At 35.5% G+C, this 23,064-nt stretch overlaps 1 protein-coding gene across 1 annotated transcript; it reads left to right on the forward strand.

Moving 5' to 3' along the window:
* Positions 1-7,458: 7,458 nt before the first annotated feature.
* On the forward strand, positions 7,459-19,009 carry LOC135156425 (nociceptin receptor-like). Its single transcript, XM_064108878.1, has 2 exons — positions 7,459-7,544; positions 15,638-19,009. The coding sequence occupies exon 2, from the start codon at positions 15,666-15,668 to the stop codon at positions 16,662-16,664; it is 999 nt and encodes a 332-aa protein (XP_063964948.1). The 5' UTR covers positions 7,459-7,544; positions 15,638-15,665; the 3' UTR covers positions 16,665-19,009.
* The last annotated feature ends 4,055 nt before the right edge of the window (positions 19,010-23,064 follow it).

Below are 23,064 nucleotides of genomic sequence, written 5' to 3' on the forward strand. Positions count from 1 at the left end.
ATCCTCCAGGGGTCCGTTGCAGAAAGAGTTGCGTTTAAACGCAAGTAAAAAAAATCAATCGCAAGTCCCAAACGCGCGCTGTTGATTGGATGAAAATCAAGTTGCGCATGATTTTTACAGTTGCGATTGATTGCAACTCTTTCTGCAACGGGCCACAGCTCACGACAAAGTCTGTTTTGTCATGAGGGGCAGTTGACAATACATTTTATATGTTCCCGAAGACGTGCGACGGAAGCGAAAAATTCAATTTTATCATAAATACCGTATACAATATTTTAAAGTGATAACATCCCTTAACAGAGCGCCATCTCATGAATGTACACAATAAAGCAACCATTCATTTCTTATCGGTTTAAACTTGTTGAGGAGTATTGATAATAACAATTAAACTAATCTGTGAGCAAGTATCTTTGGAGAGGCTGATTATTCAATCGTATTTTCTGTATGAATGGTGTGGTTCCGTTGCAATCTATTGAAGGAGTACTCGAGGCTGAAAATGATATTAATTGAACATAATAACAAAGAAAACTCGGACAAACAAAACACTAAAAAATCTCATCAAAATGGTACAAAGAATAACAAAGTAATGACATTAATAAGATATGCATTACTTCGGGGAAACAGCTTTATGCATATTTTCATGAATATTCAAAGAACAAACTGATGATGTATATCCCCACTTTTGTTATTGTGTATTTTATAAAATGGAATTATATGTTTATCAAATTTTGACCTCCAAGAACATAAATATTGGATTAAAACGGGTTGAATGCATAAGATATTCATTGCTGCAACTTGTTATAAGGGAGACATACTCACATGTATGAAAATATGGAATATTTATGATATCATTTAATAACATAAAAAAGTGGGAATATGATATCATCAGCCCACCTATTGAATATTCATGACGACATGCATTTAACTGTTTTCACAAAATATTGCTCAACTTACAAACATTATAACTTCATTATTTGTTATCAGATTTTGATGAAATTCTCTGCTTTTACTCTGTTTCACGTAGATACAATTATATATTTTCAACTCGGAATACCCTTTTAAATGTGGATATTTATTCTTCAAAGGTTTGTTGACTACATGACGATGAGGACCCTATTAATACTACAGTAGAACTTGTTTTAGTTTGTAATGTTGATGTGGGGGTGGTGGCGGTGGAGGGTTGTAGTAATTAGAGCAGTAGAACTAGAAGGAACACAAGCAACATAAAACGTCGTCGTAGAAGTAGGAGTAGGAGTAGTACAAGTCGTAGTGATAGTAATACAAGTAAACTCTTAAAAATGTTTGGCAACATACTCTCCACACAACAATTATTGGTTAAAACTTTATCCAATAGATGGAAGTTTTAAACTAATAATGTGTGCTTAGGGTGAAAACTACACAGTATTGGCGGAAAACTACCCAGAGTTGGATAATTTTTCTGAACCAATTGTTGTGTGGACAGTATGTTGCCCAACATTTTAAGATATTAGAAATGACATTATTAGGCAGAGTAGAGAAGAAAAAAAGGTATTAGACATATGTATTAGATACAGTATAAGTAATAGCATAGAAGTAAGAAATACTAGTAACAGTCTGTGGTTATGGTTACGACGACGACGATGATGATGATGATGATGAACAATTATAATAATGTTGATAATGAAATACGAAATATATGATGATGATGATGTTAATCATCAGCATCATCATCATCAACAACAACTTCCTCATCATAATCATCATAATCATCATCATCATCTCATCATAATAATAATGCTTTTACATTATCCCTTGTATTTGAATCTCGAGCGCACAACTCCAACCCCTTCCGATAGAAAGAAAGGGGGTTGAGAAACGGAGACAGACTGCCCTACGAAGTTGATGTCAAGCTCAATATATTCAGTTTAGATTGTCTAGAAAGGTAACTGATATGAAATTAATAACTAGACAATCCAACTCTATAATATCGGAGTTACTATTTCTTTTCTATTTTTACAAGCTCATGTTAGGCCTTGTATAAACAAAAAAATAGTCCTATATTCTTCGGAAGTTGATACATGTTACAAGGATTTCGATCATATTGACCTTCTTGAATCAATACTGACATGCAGATGTGACCTTGATGAAGGTATAATATACATTGAGAATAACTTGTAATAGTCCTTCACGCAAAATGGTTAAATGCCTATGATAGAAAAGAAAAAGAAGGGAAAATGACGAGTGAAAAGTAGCAAGAGAGAAAGTTATATAAGAGAAGGGGAGAGGAAAACAGGGAGCTCGTGTGTGTGTGCCGGGGGGGGGGGGGGGGGCACCTGTCTCCATCAATTTATTAATTTTTTGAATACATTTTTCTCAAAGGAACGGTTTTGAAAAGTGGGGGGGGGGGGGGCCTGACCATGCAAAAAAATCCAATCAGATTGTAATTTTTACGTTTTTGTGCACGGTTTTGGAAAAAAGTGTGTGTGTGTGTGTGGGGGGGGGGGGGGGGTTCCGCGGCCCCTGTATTACAACTGCTGTTTAAAGTCATAGCAGTTGTGAAAAATAAAATTTTCCCGTGATGTCTTGCGTATAAAACCACGAAATATTTAAAGTTGAATGTTGTTTAAAATGTTCAAAACATTTGTTTAGACTCTTTAAATTCTAAAAGAACAACAAACATAAAATCGTATAGTAAAGGTTCAGAAAAGATGGAGAGAGGAAAATAACAATTTAAAGGACACAGGAGCCCCCTCCCCCTCCCTAATTTTCCCTCTCCTCTGTTTTTGTTTAACTCCCCCTCTTTGTTACTTTTCACTCGTAATTTCCCCCATTTTTTTTCTTTTCTATCATAGGTCATTTTACCATTTTGCGCGAAGGACTATTACAAGTTATTATCAATGTAAATTATACTTTCTTCGAGGTCACATAATGCTTGCCGAGAAGAGTGACTTTGAACTATCATCATGCTAAGAAATTAGATAGTACCCTTCGTTTTGATAAAGCGCTTTAGCTATTCCAACCTTGTATGGTAATATACCATCATTAACAATTAAGTTGATTTGAATAATTAGAGAAAAGGCAAAGCATTGGAAATTCATTTTTAAGAAGATTTATATGTTGATAAAGCCATGAATTATAAAGTTTGGCTTAAAAATGATTGCAAAAAAAAATAGTTTCACACAAATTACCTTTCTGCCTAGTTTTTAATGTATGCTCTGTTATATGACTTGAAGATCCAAGGGGAAGGGCAGGTCGCCCCTGCCTCCTGTTACACGCACGCGCCCCTATTGGTATATCCTACGAATGTCGAGATCCTGTTGACCTTGATACCCCTTGTTGTTTTTAATGACCTTGGATTAAAATGTCCTTTAAATCACCCAAGATAAATCGGAGCAAAAAATCTCTCCAAATATTTTAAGTGAGATTTTATATCGTTCACAAGACAGTACTGCACCTCGACAACATTCAATATCAACATTTCAAATTTTGTAGAATACATTCATAGAAAGTATATATAAATTGCGATTTTATCTTAACATCCACAATTCAAAATCTTATTGTGAATGTCTTATACAAAGTTATTAATTGCCGAACAAAGCAACTGACCAAACACTCAGCCCGACATTTGTTTTTAATTCATCATTGAAATAAAATATATTTTAACAATACCAGTATGAAAAAAAAAAGATCAGCTCGCAAGCTGTTTTTTATAATCATGATAATGGTCTGCATAGGCTCAACGAAAGAAGATGGAAATGTTAGAAAGAACTAGAATTACAAAGTATGTATATAGCAATTATCTTCAAATTGTAAAGAAAAATAATAGAAACGAAACCATAAGGGTGAAATAGCATAACTCAAAAGTTAAAAATAGGGGGAGATGCATAATTGAATTACATACCCTAGTGTAGTCTGATCAAATTGAAAAAAAAAGGAAAATAAAATAAGAGGATAGATGTATTGGCATCGAATAGACGAATAATAACATCTAGCCAGACATCTAAAGAACCCGGTCAAACCCAATCATTATCTCATACAGTGGCGTAACTACGGGGGGCATGGGGGCACGTGCCCCCCCCCCAATCGGCTGACCAAAAAAAAAAAAACGGGGAAAAGGAGAAAAAGAGGGAGAAAGGAAGAGGAACGTAGAGGGAAAGAAGAAATTATTATTCATTATAATGGTATATTATATTATAATCATGTTATATGACATAGGAAACATTTTTTATCATAACTTTATGAAACATAATTTGCTCAGGGCCTATGTCTTCATTGTTCCTGGTGCTCGCATTGTCTGTTTAACGAGATATATAAACCTGTTGTACGAAAACCATCCGTTTTCAAGTCAATATACACCAAATATATTATTGTTTTATGTAGTGACATATGCTTCTTTTGCATGACTACTTAAAGTGATTGCCCCATAATAAGGTCTTAATATAAAACATTTCCTGTCCGTGATTACGTTCGCATCAGTGGATTGGTGCGATATGTCTGCTCTCCATGAATTCCTAAAATCAGTCCTTAAAATGTACCTTTTTCTGATCTGAGTCAAAAAATTTCAGCTCGCGCTTCGCATCATTTGGTTAGTGAAATACGTATGGTTTCGTGAATTCCTACAAAACAAGCCTTAAAATGCCCCTCTTCAGGTCTGAATTTCCTAAATTTTCAGCTCGCAATATTGGATTAGTGAGATGCGTATGTTATTCATGATTACAATAACTACAAGTGCTTCATATGTGTAATCAGCAAGCGCTTGGCACTCGCATTAGATAACTATGGTGAGATATGTATACTATTAAGGGATTCCTAAAATATAGTCCTTAAGATCTCGGGGTCAATATATACAAAAATTTCGGCTCGCGCTTTGCGCTAGCATTGTTTAGCGAGACAGATACGTATCATGATTACAAAAATTCGATTATAATGTCCCTTTTTAGGTCTGAATATCAAATATTTTCAGCTCGCGCTTCGCGCTCGCATTATTTGATTACTGAGACGCGTATGTTATTCATGATTACAATGACTACAAGTGCTTCCTTAAAATGTCTCTATTAGGTCAGTATACCTGGCAACTGAGCGCGCTCACTAAGTGACTCAAAATTTTTGCTGGTGCCCCCCCCCCAATGCCGTGACCCACGGTACGCCACTGATCTCATATCTATATCGCACAAAAATAAAACGGTAAACAGTATACACGTAATTGCACTATTATGGCTGGCCGCCAAACCAATCACTGATGATTCACTAGTACTAAACATCTTGAAAAACGTCGTGTGAAAGGAGTAGTACATGTTTTGTCCGACAAAGTTGGCTTTATCCGACAGTTACTATAGTAACAGCGCTTCTCAACCAATCAAATTCAAAGGAAAGTTGTCAGATCTGACTAATAATTATTGTCAGACGACAATTGTAGATGAAAAAAAAAAGGAAAGCAATGAACACTGTCTTTGCCGTCTTCATCGCAGGAGATTTCAAAAGAAATGCTTACGTTTATATTTTTTCTCAAATCAAATTTTCCAAAGTGGCAACCATTTTGCTAACTATCGATTTCGACTAAAAATTGTATTTACTCGACCGTGGACGGACACGAATTCACCGGTGTTACCACAAGGTTAGTGTTGAATCTGATATTTATTCTGCGACTATATTGATTTTTTTCCAAAGGTGTGCGCCAGCGTTCCTTTTATTTGAACAGGACTACCGTGTTGTTATTCCTAAGCACGCAATCGTAACTTGGATTTTAGGTTACAGAGGTGCTTAAAGGGAAACTCCGGGCTGAAAATGATTATATCTAAATAAAAAGAGTAAGATTCACAGAGCAAAATGCTGAAAATGTCATCAAAATCTGATAACAAATAGCGAAGTTATTGAATTTTAAAGTTAAGCAATATAATGTGAAAATAGTTACATGCACATCGTCATGAATATTCATTAGATGGGCTGATGATGTCACATCCCCACTTTGTTTTTTCTTATCATCATGTTATTATATGAAATAATTTTTTTTTTCCCAATTTTTTTTCCAATTTTTTTCATACAAGTGTGAATGATATGTCTCCGTTGTAATGAAATAAGTTGCAGTAATAAATATCTAATGAACTTAATCAGTTGTTATTCCATAATTTTTGGTTCTTGGAGGATCCCCCTTAACGCTTGTTGATCCGCCACTGGAAACCTACTAGAAAGTGAACGTATTAAATAAAGAGTTCAATGCGTCGAATATTTGATAGTGAATTCACGTGAAAAAATAAAATCTCCCTATTTAGTTTTTGAAGTTTTCTATTTATTATAAAAAATGTATTGATCTATTCATTTATTCATGTATTTATTTGATTTATTGCATTTATTTTATGGGGTAATCAAATCACGTTGTCAATTTATTATTTGAAATTCTAAACAAGTTGCACTAAAGAAATATGAATTTGGAAATGGCTATTTTCTTTATAGAAAAAAATAATTCCTTGCAATAAACATGACATTTTCCGAAATTCAGTTTACACTAAGCTTCTTTCTTTTTTAATGGAATGCCATATAAAGACCCTCACTCAGTGGCGTACCTGGGATTTTTCACAGGGGGGGCAAATCTGTCCGCCAAAAAATTTGACAAGCAAAAAAAAAAAAAAAAAAAAAAAAAAAAAAGGGTCTTCAAGCTCGTCAGGAGGGGGGGGGGGGGGGCAGGGATACGTCCTTTGCATGGGTTGTGGCTCGTCAGGGGGGGGGGGGGGGCAGACTGCCCCCTCTGCCCCCCCCCCCCCGTAGGTACGCTAGTGCTCTCACTGGAGGGAAATTCGGTATAACTATACTTTGCACACGTGCTTTGACAAAATGGAATAAAGATAGAATCCTTTGTTTATAGAAAACATAACATTTCCCTATTATATTTTGTAATATTATAAAAGTAATTATAATTATAATCCGCTTATTATAAGGCGATTATATAAAAGCGCTTTCAGATTTTTATACTACCATTATGCCTACATTGTGTTCATGATATTGTATATTGTAAAAAACATCCTGGCATAGCCCTGATTATAAAACTACTTTTATAAGGTTCATATATGAAAATTCTAAACAGCGCTTTAAATATTGTATGGGGGATTTTGGAAGTTCACTTGTCCACGAGCTTTGACCTTTTGAAATGCAATGTAAAAAAACAAAAGCATTCGAGGAACTCGTCTAAAGCAAATATTTGAAACAATTTTGATCACAGAACGGCGATCGATCTCGACAAAATAATCCTGGCGCGTCACGTGAACAAAGACATCAATATTTTACGTGGTTGTCATGGATCAACGGCGTCATCGAGCTGGATATGACAGGTAGACGGACTTTTTACTCATTCTGATGATGTTTTGTAGCAAATTGTTGACAGCCCCTATTTATACAGACGATGTCAAAAGGTGTTGTTTCATTTATTGCTACACAACTGCAGCTATGGGACGCATTTTGCGAGTAACATCGAAGATCGTTGAGCAATCGATATGGGAATATCTTTTCACAATCAAAACATCGCTGACCGTGAATATGGATATCATGCAAGTGTTTCCTGAAAACTTTGAAAGGTAATGTAAAAAGATCCGATGCCGAGTTGTGTAACCTACAGTGAAATAACTTTATTGACTTGTTTTCATTTCCATAATATTATTGTTTAGTTGAATTTAAGTTTTATCCTTTTGCGTTCGGACATAAAATTATGCCTACATAAAAAAATATAAGACGATGTCAATAAGGAGCACTGTTTTTCTTGACAAAGCCATGATGGTCTTCGGTCATTTGATTCTAGTCAAAGGTTTGACCATGAGTGGCGATCTCGGGGAATGGGTGACGTGCCCCACTCGATTTTCGAATTATCATTACGGCAGTCTATGAGAGAGGGTCGTATCCCCCAATCCCCCCCAAAAACCCTCAGGAAATCGCATTGCATGGGTGAAACTTGGTTGTTGTGCAACTGACTCCTATTTAGCCATGTTTTCGACATTTCTAGCCATTATTTACCACTACTTTGAAGAAAGCGAGTCTACATTTTACACTCCGAGTAGGGCCTACATATTTCTTTCCGAAACTGTCTCTTTTCTCAATTACAAGTACACTTTTTCCTCGGTGTAATATTGTGTAACATAAAATTACAAATTAGGACCAGAACAAAGCACACACCCTGTTTTCAGTTTAGTCCAAGCCTGATTTTTTCTTCATATTTTGAGTAAAAGCAAATAAATATTACACCCCCCTAAATCACCAACAATACATGTTTGCTGAAAGAGAGGGACGATTTTTACGCTAAATTTGGAAGGAACATTGTTACCCCTTTATCATAGAGTGATAGCGTTCTGACCATTCTGTCTGTTTATTCAGGGACCGGGATTCAAATCTTGAGTCGATGCACTCCTTGTCTTTCTGAAATTTAGACATTGATCATTATTATCAGGTCCCTTGGGGGAAATAAAGCGTGTTTTAGGTGGTTCAGTGGTTGAGCACATGCCTCATGTACGTGGAGGCAAGGGTTCGATCCCCGATCAAGTCATACTAAAGTTTTCGCGTCAGCCTATTAGAATGTAAAATGCTGGAAAGAAGGTACTGGGCCCCGTCTTACAAAGAGTTTAGATTGATCCGATCAATCACAACTATGGACGGCCAGCAACGTCCAACATCTAACATGCAAATTTGTTCACAATTATTTCCTCGATATATTCATACATTCATCTTTCTTCTTGAACACTCAGCGTGATTTTCTTTGTTTATAAAGGAAATTGTGAACATTTCCTGTAGAAAAAAAAAATGGAATGGATGAATTTCCATGCAGTTCAGATTGATTGGATCAATCGTAACTCTTTGTAAGACGGGGCCCTGATATGTTATGCTGCAGTCACACCGCAAAGGAGCCACATTCAGAGCGATCCAAAATATTGCGATATTTCACATGACATCATGGGTCGGTTTGGAGTCAGTTTCGAAAGTGTGACTGCAGTATTAAATTCAGCTATAAACAGCTGAAATCATTACCTTTGGCATCTTTCCTTATTATTATTTAATTAAAGGACAAGTCCATCCCAACTAAAAGTTGATTTGAATAAAAAAAGGAAAATCCACCAAGAATAACACTGAAAATTTTATCAAAATCGGATGTAAAATAAGAAAGTTATGACGTTTTAAAGTTTCGCTCAATTTCACAAAACAGTAATAGGCACATCCTGGTCTGTACGCAAGTGAGGAGACTTATGACGTCATCCACTTACTATTTCTTTTGTATTTTATTATATGAAATATAAAACATTCTAATTTTCTCCTCAAGTCAAGTGAAACAACAATTAATTCCTCCCTGAACATGTGGAATTAGCATTGTTTAATACTATATGATTCAGTCAAGTTGGTCATTATTTTCAAATCTGTAAAAAATGAAATATTGTATAATTCAAACAATAAAAAACAAAATAAATAGTGAGTGATAGACATCATTGACTGTCTCATTTGCATGTCATTGAGTTATGCGTAATAACTTTTTTATTTTACATCCGATTTTGATGGGGTGGACTTGTCTTTTAAATTCACTGAGTCTACCCTCCTACTGACAACTACCAATATTCAAACTTACTAAGCAGTCAGATATAAAAGGAACCACCATTAAAATCATACCAGGATAAACTCTGATCACATAGTCCTACATGTATGTGGAAATATGTGAAGTCGAAATTAATATCAGCTAACATTAGAAGACGGCGACTAGGCTTCTATAAAAGAATTAAGTTCATCTGAAAATTGAAACTACCATCAATAAAACGGCTATCATAAGCAGTTCTGATATTGATGGCGATCTCAAAGAAAAATCGGCGACATTCTATCAAACTCTATACAGGGTCGAGCGCATTGTATATACATGTATTAGTTCAACGTTAAAATGTTTGTTAGATGAAATTGAACGAAAATATATTATTATTGACAAACTGCTATATTGAATGCATTATTCCAATTTTCAAGGCAATTATTAATAATGGGTATAATGTATGAATGATGATTTTCATTCGCATAAGATTGTAACAGATGAAGATGGATTGATAACGAACGGTAACTATGTACATATTTAAAAGTTAAAATGACAACTTGAAGAGTATTCACAGATTTCATATTTAATATTTTAGGTTGAAAAGTATGAAGTCGAAAAAGGAAAATATGATTTGGTCTATAATGCTGAATGCCCTGTTTTGTAATATATTATTTCGATTATGTTGTTGTGAAAATGGAATTATTTTGTGTGGAAGCTTCAAAAAGTCTCGATTAATGGTGCTATACCATCTTTCATTCTGATTGATGATAATTCATGAACATTCGAAAATCTCTCTTTCGTGCAATTTGATAGAGTGATGAGGCTATCTATTTACATTAATTTCCGTTTTTAATTGTACAAATTAAATTCAAATCATTTCTGCATTAAGAAAAAATTAGAACTTGAATTTTCGTGGAAAATGAGGTAATTCAACAACTTATTCATGATTCCAATGAGAAAACATTACCCTAACAGAAGAATCTGGGAATATGATCGTACGGTATAACAAGGAAGAGGCATTGTATATGGTTATCAAAAGTGGTCACAAGATAGTCAAGTTTAAAGGGATGGTCCAGGCTGGAAATATTTATATCTCAATAAATAGAGTAAAATTCACAAAGCAAAATGCAGAAAATTTGATCAAAATTAGATAACAAATAACAAAGTTATTGAATTTTAAAGATTTGCATTATTCCGGTGAAACAGTTCTAGGCATGTCTTTATGAATATTCATTAGGTTGGCTGATGATGTCATATCTCCACTTGTTCTTTTGAATTTTATCATATAAAATTAGGTTCATTCAATTTTTTTCTACTAAAAAATAAAACATTTGGACTGAAAACTGATTAAGTGCATTAGTTATTTATTGCCGCAACTTATTTCATCATAATGGAGACACATCATTTACACATGCATGAAAAATGAATTATTTATGATTTCATGTAATAACATAAGAAAAAGGAAAGTGGGGATGTGACATCATCAGCCAACCTAATGAATATTCATGACGATGTGCGTATAACTGTTTTCACAAACTATTGATAAACTTTAAAATTCAATAATTTTCAGCATTATACAAAAAAATCAATGCAAAAAAATATTTATACTAATGCAGTACAAATAAATGAAAGGTTTGGACCCCTGAGAAGCAATGCTAAGGGGCACTGTACTGAATTGGAAGGATTGCAAAGCAGTACCATTAAATTCAACTTTTATCATTTACAGTTTTTCAAAGAATTGTAACTATGAGAGTATTGCACTAAAATAATAAGTCGAACAATCCGAAAATATGCCATGATCGGTTGCGGCTGCTTTTTAGCAAAACCTACTTACACTGCATAAACATACATGTATATATATATATATATATATATATGTATATATATATATATGTATTTAAATTTTATATATAAATGTGAGAAATTATACATGAACAACAGCTTGGGCAACCCTCGTATTTAAATATGTTGTGAAAGATGTACAATGGTAGGCGTAGCTTAAATCAAGGATCCTCAGAGCTTTCTGAGGAACCTTTATTTAAGCTACGCCTACCATTATTCTTATTTATTATTATTATGCGAAATATGCATATTATGGCCACTTGTTTCTCTTGTACTTCAGATACCTGAAGAAGGCCCAATTATGGCCGAAAGCTTGTGATTAAACTTGATGAACTGAACCCCGGCTACGTCTCATTGCTTATTCTCGCTGTATTTATAGCATCCTCCCAAATATATACTAGAAAGCACCCTCACAATGTTTAGGTCCATGCTCCTCACTATCATAATTATATTAAAAATAAACGCCTGAAAAAATTCATGAATGTATTACATATACTAGCGACGATGCTGCACTGGTCCCAATTAACCCAAAGCAAATTTGCAGTTGGATGCGTGTAAACATCTATAATTAGACCACTTTACCACAACGACGCCAAGAATAATTGAAAAGGTGATGGTGCATAATTGATCTACTAATTGACTATGTTGATTCAGAAGGGGATGATTCCTGAATTAATCGAGCTTTAGAAAATGGGGGGAAAAGTCAGTATTTTCTGGGCTCTAATAACCCCCATAATAACCCTGATTAAAGGTTATCTATTCTTCTTACTTTTGGTTATGGTAATGGTTTATTGAAAATTAATTCGCAGCCCGAGTCTGAATTGTAGAATCTTAAAAAAAAGGTACAAACTCATTACGTATGTATGGACATTTATCCTGCACAAAGGTATCACCTTTTACCCGCAGTCTCACCGGCGAAACTGACTCCAGACAGATCAAAGCTGTTAAGTTATTCCCAATGATCATACTATCGATCGGCGTGGCTTCGGCTTCCAGCGAACTGTATAACGAATTGAATAACTTACCAACATACATCCATAACGCTAACTCACTTGATCAATTTGAGATTTTGCTAAAACCCCACTTTCATATTGAGGTTTCCCACTCTGTAAATCGGTTGTTGGTTAGTCTATATGGAAGCGCATCTTTGCTTTTTTTTAATTCTTCTTAATTTGAGTATAAGTGATTCATTCATTTATTAACTACACTTTTATTCTTAAAATCCCTGTAATTGATTTATAGTAAAATAATTGTGCGCTTAGTAACATCTGTTTTAAGTGCATTACAAATGTTATAATCATTATTAACTTCAAAGTGACTTGATTATATTTGTATATCTTTGCACTGGTATAAATCCAATTATCACATTATATAGAAGAGTGAAGTAACATCCCTCCTGTGCTGTACTATACCAGGAGAGGTTGGAAGATGTTATGTTAGTGCTATAAAATAACAGATTACTATGCAGTCAATGTTTCTTGGTTGGCTATTAGGTAATTACGTAATACTAAAAAAGGTCAATGACCCAGAATAATTGACATAAAATTACATTTTAATGAGCTGTCTTATGCAATGTACCGGTTTAATGAGCTATTTATATTGGAAACTAGGGCTGTAGTAAGAGTATTAGATATTAATATAACTTTATGGATGTCTAATACCTTCATTTTATGGGAATATAATTGACCCGGTAATCAATTTAACGAAACAGAATATTGAGAACAATGCTACTTCTTGATTTCATTTAAACCAGTGTCTCAATAACTAAACATGATCAGAGTGTTGGCCAGAGGATGTTAAAAAGACTCGTCAGTAAGTTTCGCATATGACTTATTAACGACTGGAACACATGACCTTGTTCTGGTTATTGTGCGCTAAAGCAGACCCTTAAAACATTTCGATTCCATTAATTTTCTAGATTACATAAAAAGTTGTAACGTTATTTAAGCATCAAGGCGTGAGAAGAAAGGCAGAAAATGGGTACCAGACGCACGAAATATTTATATAATTATTTGTTGAAAGTAGCTTTATTGTGAACACAAATATTTTAAATAGCCGAATGCACAAAATTCAGCATGTGTCAAAATCTTATTGGGTAATTATATTAGATTCAATCTCGCTTTGGTCAAGCACCAAACAAATTTTTTTGAGCTACAGAGAGTGGAGCAGGGTTCGATTATCCCCTATTATATTCTAAGAGGCGGGGAGCTTGGAGATCAATTAAAGGAAACAGTGGGAATCTGTGCATACAATAGCACTGTATGCATAATCAAGACTTCCTCTTATTTAATGATTGAGTTAAAAAAAAAAACTGGCGTAGCTTTTAGGTCATATTGCACCTCTACTCTGCCCACAATCGCGTGAACACACACACACACGAACACCCTCGCAAACGAGTGTCCTATAAGCTAGCACATACACGAAAACACCCTCATATATGTACACACATGTATACACACTCACCCCCTCACACACACTGATAACACTTTTTTCCATTCGCATACCCACACAAACAAATTTTTATACGACACAAAATCTCGCTTATAGCATCAACAAAATATTTGCTGATGTCAAACTCTCATGGGGGTGTTTCATAAAGCAATTCGTAATAAGTTAAGAGCGACTTTCAGAAACGACTGGTAAACCATCGCCAATGAAATTTTGGTGTATACAATTTATCACAAAAAAGGACCACCAGTCGTTCTTCAAGTCGCTCTTAAATTACGAACAGCTTTATGAAACACTCACATGTATATACATGTGTACACATGGAGTCTCACAGACTAACATGTACACATCACAATCACATTATCACCCTTCTACACATATACATTTTACACATTAACACACACAAGTTTCTTGAGCAGGCTTAGAATCTTACACTCGCGTGATCACTACAAAACCCCACACACATACACGCAATCACCCCCACGTTAATTTATGGTGGAAACCGATGACGTTTTTTGCTAATGCGTCTAACCGAGGACTTTTGTATAAGTATGAAAGTGGTTGACCTAGAATTTTACTATTCAATCGAGGACATGTGTGAGTTTTTAATCGAGGACTTTACGACCCCATTTATGCAAAAGAAACGGTCTGGGGCCATTTGCATGGTCCGCAAACCATGTAAGCACACATGAGAACACCCACATAATATACTCACATTTATACACTCTCAAAGTGGAAAACTGAGCATACAATAGCACTGTAGGCCTAATCAATATAATTATCCTCTTATTTAATAACGATTGAGTTAAAAAAAAGAAAAAAAAGAACTGACACAGGTTTAGGTCATATTGCACCTCTATTCTGCCTACAATCGCGTGAATACACACACACGACTTTACGCTCCCATTTATGCAAAAGAAACGATCTGGGGCCATTTGCACACTGCAAAAACTCCGGTGTTGATTTAACACCAGCCCGGAATCTATATATGTCCACACCAGAGTAGTATTGAAACAACACGAGTTTGGAATCAAACTGATGCTGTTTTAATACTAATTGGTGTTGTATAAACACCTGTCTGGTGTTAGACCAAACGAAACTGGTGTTGTTTAACACTTCTCTGGTGTAGACATATATAGATTCCGGGCTGGTGTTAAATCAACACCAGAGTCTTTGCAGTACATGGTCCGCAAACCATGTAAGCACACATGAGAACATCCACATAATATACTCACATTTAAACACACTCACCCCCTGCCAAACACCGATAGTACTCTTTCTCCCATTCGCATACCCACACACGCATTTGTTAGAAAATCATTTTGCCACTACGCACAACCGATGACCTTTTTTGGCAATGCGGATGTGGTTGACCTCGGATTATGTAGAATTTTACTATACAACCGAGGACATAAATTTGTTTGAGGACTCTACGACCATGTCTATGCAAAAGAATACGATCATAGGCCATTAGCATGGTCCGCGAACTGTGCAAGGATATGTCCTGTTGTGTCCTCGTTTTGATTTGAGGTTGTGTGTTTGTCCACGGTTGCCATTGTGGGTATGTGCACATACGCACAGATCACACCACTCAATACACACATATCACACTGCTAAGCGCACAAAAATCGTCGAGGTCCAATTCGCGGTTTCGTCACTAATACCGCGTCATAACCCGCAATTCTCAAAAAGTTATAAAGATTAATAAACTAAATCTTGCGACCATGACTTATATGAATATGTATAAGTGAGTATCTGTCATAATATCTTGTATCTGTATGATTGTGAGATATCTTTAAAGTGACTTTCTATATGTTGTTTTTACAGAATGTATTAATTACGAGCAAGAGCAGCCATGAATAACACGAGCTTTTCTGCCGAGATCGAGTGGGGTTGGGCCCCCTTCACTTGGGGATGGTGGGTCGTCACACAACTTGCGTTTTCCGTCATGGGCATTGTCGGCAACATTCTCGTCATCATCGTCGTAATCCACCGAAGAAAAACTAGATTCGCAACCGATGTTCTCATCGGAAACCTGGCATTTGCCGACTTCTTCACTTCTTTGTGGATGATACCCCGACCCCGGAGCGATTTGATACCGGATAACTGGAAAGGAATGCTATACTGCCGGATCGAGTATTCGAATGTCTTCATGTGGATATCCACAGTTGCATCGGTGTTTATACTCACGGTTATATCCGTGGAACGGTTAGTTGCTGTCAAGTATCCGCTGAAATTCAAGTTGATTTTCTCAGTGCAGCGATCACTTTGGCTCGTTGTTTTTTCATGGATTGGAGCCGCCGTATTGAATACGTATACCCTGGCAATATCTAAATATGATAATGAAAACCACATGTGCAAGACTGAGTTGATTGGAAATGGAGGACATTTGGCGACCGGAACCCTGCTGTTTCTGTTCAAATACGTGATTCCGATTGCTGTCATGATCGGCAGCCATCTTGCCATCATCCGGGAACTTCGAGCAGACGCGCGCAGTTTTGAAGCGGACGGGCCCACTGCGTTTGAAAAACCCACACAGCATATTTCGCAGACAATACGCAAGATGACGCGCACTGTACTAATCGTCGTCATGGTATTTATCGTCTGTTGGTCTCCGGATCAAATATGTTTCTTTCTCTTCAATCTAAATGTGTACCCGACGTACATGTACTCGGATATTTACCGGGTATTTGTCTGCCTCGGTTTTCTTAATTCTTGTTCGAATCCGTTAATATATTCTGTCAGGAACGAGAAATTTCGCAAAGACCTTTTTATCGTTCTGTGTATTTCAAAGCACAGAGAAAAGGAGTCTAACTTGTATTTCAAAACAATATCTGGCCAAATTAATGAGTGACATAATCATTTGGGTTTATAGTAGCAACAAGGTCGGAAAGAAAATTGTCAGTTACCATTGGAAGAAAGCTCATGGGTTCGATTGCGCATCTGAATCCTGTCCTTTAGAGAACCTCTTATGGACGAACAAAAAAGTTTATTAAATACACATTTTCAAACTTATTTGGGAATACATTACATATTCGATACTAATGAGTAACAAATGTTGCTGAATCTTGATATCCAGGGTTCGATCGGAATACTTGCAACCTGAATGTTGAAAGCATTGTTCAATCCTCTACAAGATCGTACTATGCATATTTTATCCATCCAGTGACGACACCTGCATTGTGACCAGGGTAGGGGACGGGAGAAAAATGCCCCCCCCCTAAACAGATTTAAAATGAACTTTCTTCCTACTTGTCAGGCCGTACACTCTACATTCCATGGATTTAGAATAAATCCAAATCGGATAGTGACCAGCCGAATGTTGGATTTATTTTAAATCTATAGGATTAATTTTTAAATCTCAAAAGATTTAAATTCAAATCTTTTAGATTTATATTTTAATCTACAAGGTTTAAAACTAAATCTATTATTCGGCTGGTCACTCTTCACAGCCGATCTGGATTTACTTTATATCCTTGGAATTTAGCGTGTAACGGTTAAAATAGAGAGGGGGTAACAATAAGATTATGTAATGATGAAATAACAACTCTAAATAATAAGAATTATCATTATTGTCATTGTTGCTTTTGTTCTTTACTGATCAATATTGAGGCCCTACTGTAGTTTCACGAGCACTGACAAAGTCCCAAATATGCACGACATGATTCACATAACCCCTATAGAGATGTAATTCCTTTGGCACTATAAGAGTTAAAGCTCCTTTACCAACCGCAGAACCAAACCAACTTTTTTGCTGCTTTTTTGAAGGTCAATTTGTTCTCTCGTCATATTTATGGGAGCATCTTGAAATTCATAATTACAAGGGCAGGGGTGAATTCGAGCGCTGTTTTTTCTTCTATATTATTTATTATAACCTGCAGTAATTTGGAAGTAGGTGAATATAAATGAATTATTTTGATTAAAGAATCATCAATCAGTTTGAAGTCAATTTCAGAGATGTGACTGCGTGGCAAACTTGAATCCAGCAAGTTGTAATCTAATTGAACCGGGTTGGTCACATAATTCTAATCAATGGGTGACTAGAAGTAGGTGCCGAGTGCGGGGCTTCCGGCGACGCAGGTGTATGGCAAGCCTCTAACATTTATTTCATTTCTAGATATTAAGAAATTGAATTCTTGATATTATGAAGTGTACTTTTTTAATATTTCTTGAGATTTGAAGAAATTACTTCTTGATATAAAAAAAATCAATTCAGAGCCCCGTTGCATAAAAGTTATCAATATAGTAACTTTGCCACCCAATGATAACGTGCATGGAATCCTTGATTCTGATTGGCAGATGGTCATCGTTACCATGATATTTACAATTGGATGGCAAAGTTACCATAATAGTATCTTTTATGCAACGGGACCTAGATATCAAGAAATGGAATTCCTGGTATCAAGGAATAGCAATGAATGTTAAAAAGGCTTGCCATACGCCCTCGTCGCTAAAAGCCCTGAGCGAACACTCGCTATTAATTACCGGGATTAATTATTGTTCATTTCGGCAACGTGAATCAGGCTGTCTATACACCAGGGATGGATTTAGGATTAAACCTGGGACGGGAGAGCCGTGGTGTACAAGACGGATTTCACAAAAAAAAATTGTCTGGAGGCATGGCCCTTTCAGCCAACATCAACTTCAGCACCAAACTTAGAACACTCAATGGCGCATCAGGTCGAGGTATGAAAATAGCGCCATCGTACGATAATACTAGTAATGCCATACCACAGGAGGGAGAGGGGGGGGGGGGGGGGATGGCCCTGGGAAACGGGGGTGCTAGCCTGCTAGGGATGCTGCATGTGTTATTCAGCAACCCTGAAATTCTGGTAGGTGTGGCAAAATGGAGAAATGTAAATAAAATGGCCTTCCTGTGGTAGGGAAACGCTTCTTTTTTTTTTCCTTATCAAATTCATCGGGGCCAAAATGAGACCTTCGTTTTTTTGTGTTTTTTTTCCTTGTCAAATTTACACCAGCACCCCCAGTAACAAAAATCGTTCCCAGGGCCCAGTAATGGCTCGACATCCATAACCCTTTGATTCTTGAATTAATACCCCCGCCAAAATAAGATAGAAAATTAATTAGAAAAGGCCCCCAAAAATGGAAGAACAAAGAAGAGTGCATTAGCGGATCCAGGGGGGACCCGAGGGCCCCCCCCCCCATTGGCGGAGCAAAACAAAAGGGGGAAAGAAAGAAAGAGGGAAAAAAGAGGAAAGAAAGGAGGAAAAAAGAAGAAAAAAAGAAGAAGGAGACGAGTGAATGAAATAAGGTAAGATGAAGACTTAAATATGATTTAAAAATATATTTCATGTCACTTTATTAAATTTTCGCTCGCGCTTCGTGCTCGCATAGCCTGTTCAATGAGTTACATATCTTGCTCAATAGGCTGATATGTATATAGCTTAAAATATCAAGTTTTAGGGTCAATATATAAAACATATTTCAGCTCGGACAACGAGGTTTTATTATTTTGTTTGATTTACAAATTGATTTTTTTTAAATGCTCTGTAAAATGTCCGTTTTATGGTGTGAATATAATTTGCAGCTTTTTACGCTGTGCACTCGCATTATTTGATTTGCCAAGTGGGCCTACATATTGTCTTTGTTTATTCCATAAGATTCTTTATATATTAATTCTGTAACAAACTACTTAAAATCCCCCTTTTATGACTGTTTATAAAAAAATTCGTCTCGCGATTTGCGATCGCAATAATAGTTAAAAATATATAAACTCAAAATACTATTCATGATTACAAAAGTGCTTAAATGTCCAGTTTTCAGGCCTCAAATGTCAACAAATTTCACTAACTCATTATAGGCTTGTTACATTAATAAATATGATAACATTTTCATGAATTCCTAATAACTAAATTGTCCCTTTTTCAGAAAGGAATATCGACAAGTTTCATATCGCGCTTAGGAAGAGGAGTAGGATGATAGTCATCATTTTCATATGATTACAAAATGTCCTTAGGCCTAGAATGTCAAGGTCCTATGTCAAAATAATGAAAAAAATATCAGCTTGCGCTTCGCACTCGCATCATTTATTAAGTGCTATCCACATACACTTCACTTATATTTTGTTATATTATGTTATCTTATCCATGTTTTATTATTTTGTTCTTATATCACATTTTAAATCTTTTTTTAAACGTTACATAAATCTATTAATGTTATCTATGTCCTTTTCTATGGTAATTTACATTGATTTATTTTTCCGATTGTTAAACTTATGTTTTTATCTTCAGTTGATGCTATTTTATATTATTGGGATCCAAACTTGTACGGGTTTTTCAAACCTTTTTTTGTATCCCTTGACATGTTTTACTCTGTATGTTTTACTTGTCTAAATAAATACAAATACTTCACAATTTCCCTACATAGTGCTTTAGATATTGCTTAAATTCACCCTTTTCATACCGGAATATCAGATATTTTCCGCTCGCGCTTCGCGCTCGCATTATTGATTTTCATGATAAAAAATGAAATGTATTCAGAATTCCCAGATTCTGTTTATTGAGATACGCAGCTTGATATTTATTAAAACGTGCTAAAATTATCCAGTTGCGCTCGCATTATTAATGTAGGAAGATACCAAATTACCCATCCTTTTTCATGATTGACAAAACATGAATAGAGTGTCCCATTTTTAGGTCTGAAATCTTAATTATTTTCCGCTTGCGCTTCGCGCTCGCATCAATTGTTTAGCTTTATACCTATACCGCTCATTTCAAAAGTGCTTAGAATGTCAATTTTTTAGGTCGGAACGTCAAAACATTTTCAGTTCGCGCTTCGCGCTCGCATTATCTAAAAGTCGAAATATGTATCGTTTTAATGGCTAACTGCAAATCGTCCTTAACAGGGCCCTTTTCGATCAAGCCAGAACTCATATTAAAAATGTCTGCTCGCGCGAAGCAGTGATTATCTAGTTACATACGCATCTTGTTCAGGTTCACAAACATTGTCCAGAATATTCAATTTTCAGGACAAAATATATGAAATTCCAAAAAATTTCAGCTCGCGCTTCGCGCTCGCACTATTTAAATAGGGCTTATGAGATTATTACATTTTTAATGTTGTTTTATAAGAATAAAGCTAAGAAATTACTGTTAGGACATCGGCGTTTTGCCCCCCCCCCCCGCCAATATTTCACGACCAAGAAAATGGGGAGACAAGAAAAGGGATAAGTGTGAATTATAGCCCTATAATTTTTCAAATGTTATGTCAAAATCTATCACAAACTTTGATTTTTTATATTAAAATGTCAAAATTTTTGCTCGCTCGCTTCGCTCGCTTGCAACTTCTTAATTTTGCGCGATATGCCGTATCAACCCCCCTCAAAATGTTTGGCTCATTACGCCACTGAGACAACCCCTTCAAAGAAACAAACAAAAATCAACTTTGAGCGGCCGATCAGGGAAAATATGGGTGAAAAAAATTAGGGCCCCCTCCTATTGGCGGGAGCTAGATCCGCCCCTGGAGTGTTAACATGAGACGGTCTGACCGTGGAATACTTCTAGACCTACTCTATTACTTCATTGTAAATAAATAGGCTCCAACTTTAGGTCGTCTTTTTTCCTTCAAGTACTTTACCCCCCTCCCTTTATGGCTCCATCCAACATGCAGATTTTTTTAATTTTCTTTTTGCAAAATTTAGCTACAAACAAAACCTACATGAATTTTATTTATTTCATTTCGTGTACGTGCCGTTTTATGTGTCTATTTCAATTTCCTTTGCAAAAATGAAATCAATATTGTATTACTGATATCATCTATTGGTATGAAACCGCCAAAACTACTTTTAATACACTTTGCTGGTACCGTGATCTGTACTGTACATATCCCTTGTTGTTTTACGTATTATATCCAAGGTCAAAAGTTTTTTTGTAAATGATGTTTCTTCACTGATGGTTTATTTATTTATGATACAGTTTTGTTAAAATATATTTAGAAAATAATACATCAAACATGTTGTGAAGCGAAAATAAATAATGTCAAACGGTGGGTTTTTCCAATCACATTGGATTTGTTTTGATGTATTTAATGTACTAGTTATACTTAAAGGACAAGTCCACCCTAACAAAAAAGTTGATTTGAATAAAAAGAAAAAAAATCCAACAAGCATAACGCTGGCATCAAAATCGGATGTAAAATAAGAAAGTCATGATATTTTAAAGTTTCGCTTAATTTCACAAAACAGTTATATGCATATCCTGGTCGGTATGCAAATGAGGAGATTGACGACGTTATCCACTCACTATTTCTTTTGTATTTTATTACATGAAATATGAAATATTTTAATTTTCTTCTCATTTTCAGGTGAAAGAACGATTAATTCCTCCCTGAACATGTGGAATGAGCATTGTTTGATATTATATGTTTCAGTCAAGTTGGTCCTTATTGTCAAATCTGTAAAAAATGAAATATTGTATAATTCAAACAGTAAAAAAAAAGAAATAGTGAGTGAGGGACATCATCGACTGTCTCATTTACATGTCACTGAATTGTGCATATCACTGTTTTGTGAAAAATAAGCGAAACTTTAAAATGTGACAACTTTCTTATTTTACGTCCAATTTTAATGAATTTTTCAGTGTTATGTTAGTTTATTTTCTCTATTTATTCAAGTCAACATTTCTATTGGATGGACTTGACCTTTAAAGGTCAAGTCCACCCCAGAAAAATGTTGAAAAATGTGAATATAACTGTTTTGTGAAATTAGGCGACACTTTAAAATGTCATAACTTTCTTATTTTACATCCGATTTTGATGAAATTTTCAGTGTAATGCTTGTTGGATTTTTCTCTTTTTATTCAAATCAACTTTTTGTTGGGGTGGACTTGTCCTTTAATAACGTGCTTTATACTGTATTTTGTTAACATTTCACGTCAAATTAAATCGCATCGCTTAAAATGCTTTCGAAACCAACGTTCATTATTTTGATTACCGGTTCCATCGATAAGGATTGGTCAAAATAACAAATTTGTTGTGAACATGACTGTGTCCAAGAATTTCATTGTCAAAATTAATACCACCATTGGTTATAATCTACAAACTTTTGGGCTGATATCCACCTTCATTTTTCTCACAAATATTCACTAACGGTTCGATTAATTTCCACCTTTATTATTCTCACAAACATTCACTAACGGTTCGATTATTTTGATCACTCCTTTTTAAGAGCGTTAGTCCTTATATGTGGGCGTGTGTGCGGAAGGGTCGGTAGGTGAGGGTGTGTGTGTGTTTGCAAG

This window comes from Lytechinus pictus, chromosome 13, assembly GCF_037042905.1.
Source record: "Lytechinus pictus isolate F3 Inbred chromosome 13, Lp3.0, whole genome shotgun sequence".
NCBI classification, from domain to species: domain Eukaryota; kingdom Metazoa; phylum Echinodermata; class Echinoidea; order Temnopleuroida; family Toxopneustidae; genus Lytechinus; species Lytechinus pictus.

What these genes read in the sequence shown, in the direction of transcription:
- LOC135156425 (XM_064108878.1), top strand. Translation starts at nt 15,666, where the DNA reads ATGAATAACACGAGCTTTTCTGCCGAGATCGAGTGGGGTTGGGCCCCC.